Source organism: Morone saxatilis, unplaced genomic scaffold, assembly GCF_004916995.1.
Source record: "Morone saxatilis isolate NCDOM2014 unplaced genomic scaffold, NCSU_SB_2.0 Contig18, whole genome shotgun sequence".
Lineage (NCBI taxonomy): Eukaryota > Metazoa > Chordata > Actinopteri > Moronidae > Morone > Morone saxatilis.
The window spans coordinates 17762916-17766888 of NW_023339740.1; the positions used below are offsets into that span (position 1 = coordinate 17762916).

At 40.4% G+C, this 3973-nt stretch overlaps 2 protein-coding genes across 3 annotated transcripts in view; both read left to right on the forward strand.

Moving 5' to 3' along the window:
• park7 (parkinson protein 7) overlaps nt 1-3271 on the forward strand; it is a 5683-nt gene extending 2412 nt beyond the window's left edge. Inside the window, exons 4-6 of the mRNA XM_035662365.1 lie at nt 522-591; nt 2295-2381; nt 2746-3271. Of these exons, the coding sequence (XP_035518258.1) occupies nt 522-591; nt 2295-2381; nt 2746-2906 (318 nt within the window). The 3' untranslated portion in view covers nt 2907-3271. The remainder of the gene's footprint in view (nt 1-521; nt 592-2294; nt 2382-2745) is intronic.
• A 245-nt stretch (nt 3272-3516) lies between these two features.
• kcnab2a (potassium voltage-gated channel, shaker-related subfamily, beta member 2 a) overlaps nt 3517-3973 on the forward strand; it is an 80847-nt gene continuing 80390 nt past the window's right edge. For both annotated transcript variants that reach the window (XM_035661640.1, XM_035661642.1), the window contains exon 1: nt 3517-3622. The gene's annotated coding sequence lies outside the window, so the exon portion shown is untranslated. The remainder of the gene's footprint in view (nt 3623-3973) is intronic.

Below are 3973 nucleotides of genomic sequence, written 5' to 3' on the forward strand. Positions count from 1 at the left end.
ATTCTGGCGGCCCCTGTGGGCAAAAATGTTTAATTGATTTCAAGCGGAATCTGGTCCAGTGGCAGGCATTAAGAACAACTATATAGAAATAGCTCACTGATGGTCTTGTTTGTTTATGTAGGTCAAATAGAGGCATCAGTATTAAATTGAGACGGTTTCATAACTAGTTAAATGTAGAAATTAAATAGATAGAAAATTAATTACCCTAGAATCATCACTGTCATTTATATTTAAGAATTGAGTTTAAATTTCTTGTACTGTTTTTTGGTATCATTGGTTGTATGAAAGTCAATATTATAATCAAAGATCTGGCAAAGAGCATGTTTAGTTAACAGTTTTTACAGTTACAGTTTTTGTTTAATAAATCTGTGCTTGTATTAAAGCAGTGAGGGGTTCATTTTGATTTGTTTAAAACATCACCACTTTTTGTTCCAGCGCTTATACCTCAGTCAGCATATACAGTGCGATCACGTGGCCTGCAAATGACTCAGTGTGCACCTGGTCTCTGTGCCCTCTTGCAGTCTCCTGCTGTGAAGGAGGTGCTGAAGGATCAAGATGGCAGAAAAGGCCTGATTGCAGCCATCTGTGCAGGTACAGTTTGTAAAAGTCATAATTATACAGGACCAACTTCTACTCGTGATGCCTTTTTAAATATTGCGTGACCTCAAATTTGACCATCGTGTTGCTTTTATTCAAGGAGATGAAAATTACCCAACCTACATAGTTCAGTTTATTCTGGTGCTTGCTTTCCAAAATAGCATCTTTATATGTAATTGAGCAGCAAATGTACTTTCCATATCAAATCAAACCAGTTTGACAATCCAGTGATATAAATGAATAAACCTTCTTCTATGTTACCATGTGACCTGTAAACATTTTTAACTAGAAACAACACCAAACGTATGATATTGTGGCTTTTAAACATACCAAGCTAATGTTGTGCCGGTAAATGGGATTTGAATTTGCCTGCAACCAGAATTAAAGATCTTGGACAGAAAAAAGGTACAGTTTTTTATATGCACATGGCAGTGGATTTTCTGGTATTTTAGTAATTGGATGTGCCCTTAAAAGAGTTCATCACACACCTTAACCACATTTTTGAAAAATGTACACTGTTAACAAACGACATGCTTCGTTAATTTATGGTCATGTGTGACCCCTTTCTGGCATTTGAAATGAAAGAGTGAGGGTTTGATTAATAACTGTCCCTGAGTGAACCCCACAAGCGCTGACATTTTATTTGACAGCCTCCGTATGCAGAGAAAGGACACTGGAAGGACATTCTGAATAGGGACAGGGACCAATGCGGCAAAGTGGATTGAAGGGTGTCCTAGAAAATGACTGAAATCCTCACAGGAATATACAGTTTAATGAACCTGCCAGCAAGAGGGCTACTTGGAAGACTCATTATTCTGCCCTAACATGAAAATTATCATCTTGACATGTAAAAAATGTCCATTGAAAAAGGACTTGGTTTAAAAGGCTGAACAATAATGAAAAATAAAAATAACCCAGCAGGATAAGTTTACCGTTGTATACTTCTCTTTTTTAGCTAATATTTGTTATATGCATGTCCACAAAACATATTTTTAGCATTCATCAGATGATAGATGAGTATTATCACCCTTCTCTCTCTGCATCTGCCTCGATGTCTGACTCTAGTTCTAAGAAGGTCTCTCTCTCTCCCAGACTGGCGTCCTCTGGGTGGGGACTGGCTGTAACAGGAGTAGCCTGGCTTTAACTGGCAGTCTGCTGTTCTGCCAGGGGAAAGTGTAATCTTTAGACTGCATGGGAAGGCAGCCAAGGAGCATAATCAATAACTTTCTATTTATTAACAGTTTTTGGATGAGCTCACTGCAGTGCTAGGACATTGCCAAAGTTAATGCAGCAGCAGTCAGTGTCTTCTGCCTCCTTTTATTTTTTTCTTCTTTCTAATGTGGTGCAGAGTCGTTGGAGAGAGGCTGAAACTTTATACTGTATGTGTATATTCTTAGAAACAATGTTAGAGTTGAGGACACCTTTTCAGGACATAGTGTTGCCAACAAATATTTTGTTACTTATGTCATTGATGTCTAGCACTAACTGTAATCCCTAATGTTAAATGCAGCATTTCCTGTATTTTCTGTACTTGTGATTTAAAGAGACAGTATTTCACCCTATTTGGCTCTGTAACCTTTTTTAAACTGCATTAAGATGAAAAGTGGGAGTGACACTAGCAACAGAACATGTTCTTAAGTGTCACTTTCTGACAAGAAGCTGTTAAATGAGCCTTAAAAAGCTTTGCCCTTCTGCAGGTCCCACTGCTCTCCTGGCACATGGCATCGGGTACGGAAGCACAGTCACTACACATCCTGCCATGAAGGAGAAGATGATGGCTGGAGGTAAAATAAAAAATAAAACCATACAAATAAAAGGGAGGGAAATAAAATGTACAGTTAGTGGCTTTAACATTTGCAGCTCTAACTCAGAACGGGAGGAATTGTAATCATTTGTAAAGGGCAGCAGATGGCGCTGTACTAACTCTTTCTTGCCTATAGAAAATCATGTCACTATGCAGTAGAGGAGAGCACACCACTCAGGTGAAAGTGGATGCAGGAATTTGGCAGAACATACTAGAAGTGGGTCAGTTGAAATGGTGATAGATTATCTGTGTGTACGTGCTAGTGTGGTATCTGCTGTCAGTCTGTAGCTTGAAGATCCCATATTGTGTTTATCCTTATGGTATTGCTCTTTGTCTGTTTTTAGACCACTATAAATATTCAGAGGCTCGAGTACAGAAGGATGGACATTACATCACCAGCCGTGGGCCAGGAACCAGCTTCGAGTTTGCCCTGACGATTGTAGAGGAACTTATGGGGGCTGAGGTTGCAGCACAAGTCAAGGCTCCTCTTGTTATGAAAGACTGAATGTAGCTGTGTTCACTTATATCCTGCAAGCAGCAATGCCCGCTATATACTGCAAGTCTGGTACTACTGACACAGCTAATCCAATGTAGCTGGCACAAGGAGTCAAAGTCACTAGAGACAAATCACGCTCCCCTGGGGACATATGGATGTTTCTGTTCTGACAGGTTATTGTCTTTCTTAGTCGGCAATGAAAGGCACCCTTTTGTTATTAAACACTGAAAAACAACCTGGATAATCACTGCACGGGGTTTCCAAATGAGATTAAAATCACTTTGTTTAATTGTAGTTTCCCCCTCCAAATGCTTGCTTATTATATTAACAGCTCATATTGTTTCACTGGTCAATAAAACATCAATGTGACAAAACTCTGCTGGTCTTGTTCTACGGGTGTATTAATACCTAGAGGTCACTGTGACTTGTTTTTAACATGCTTGCACTGGTTGTTGACACCTAAATATAGGCTGCATAATGTAATGTATTGTGAGCGCCGCTTAGAACGCGGGAAGCAGAATCCAAATAGATTGACAGGTGTCTCGACCAATGAGGAGCCTCTGCCCGGCTGCGATTGTGTTCTAATTGACGAATGACAGCTCGCAGCCAGCCGGCGGGGCGGGGCTATGATGCAGCGCGTGGTCGTTGTGTCAGCAACAGAAATCCAGAGAGGGTCTTCACACAGTCAGAAAAAAGAAAAAAGGAAGAGAAGGATTTCGCGAAAGGTAAGAGCATTTGTGCTTTCTCCCGTGAGTGTAAGTGTGTTTTACGCGTACACGTTTAACCAGTGATAGTTTAACAGCGTTCACATAATGTTCATGTCTGCTGTTTTATGTCGGCAAAGCAGTTTACGCAACGTTAATCACGGGAACTAAGGACATCGCAAATTGACGTGACATTCTTACGCTACACGGTAGCAACACGGACAAGCCTCGTTAAAAGAGTGGGTGTTTTGTAATTAGGATTATTTTTTTTTGCTGCTGTTGTTGTTGGCTGTGATTAGCTCGCTGTGTGTGCTGAGTGCTGAGCTTCCAAGTTCGCTGCAAACCCAAAGGTATAACACACACACACACACA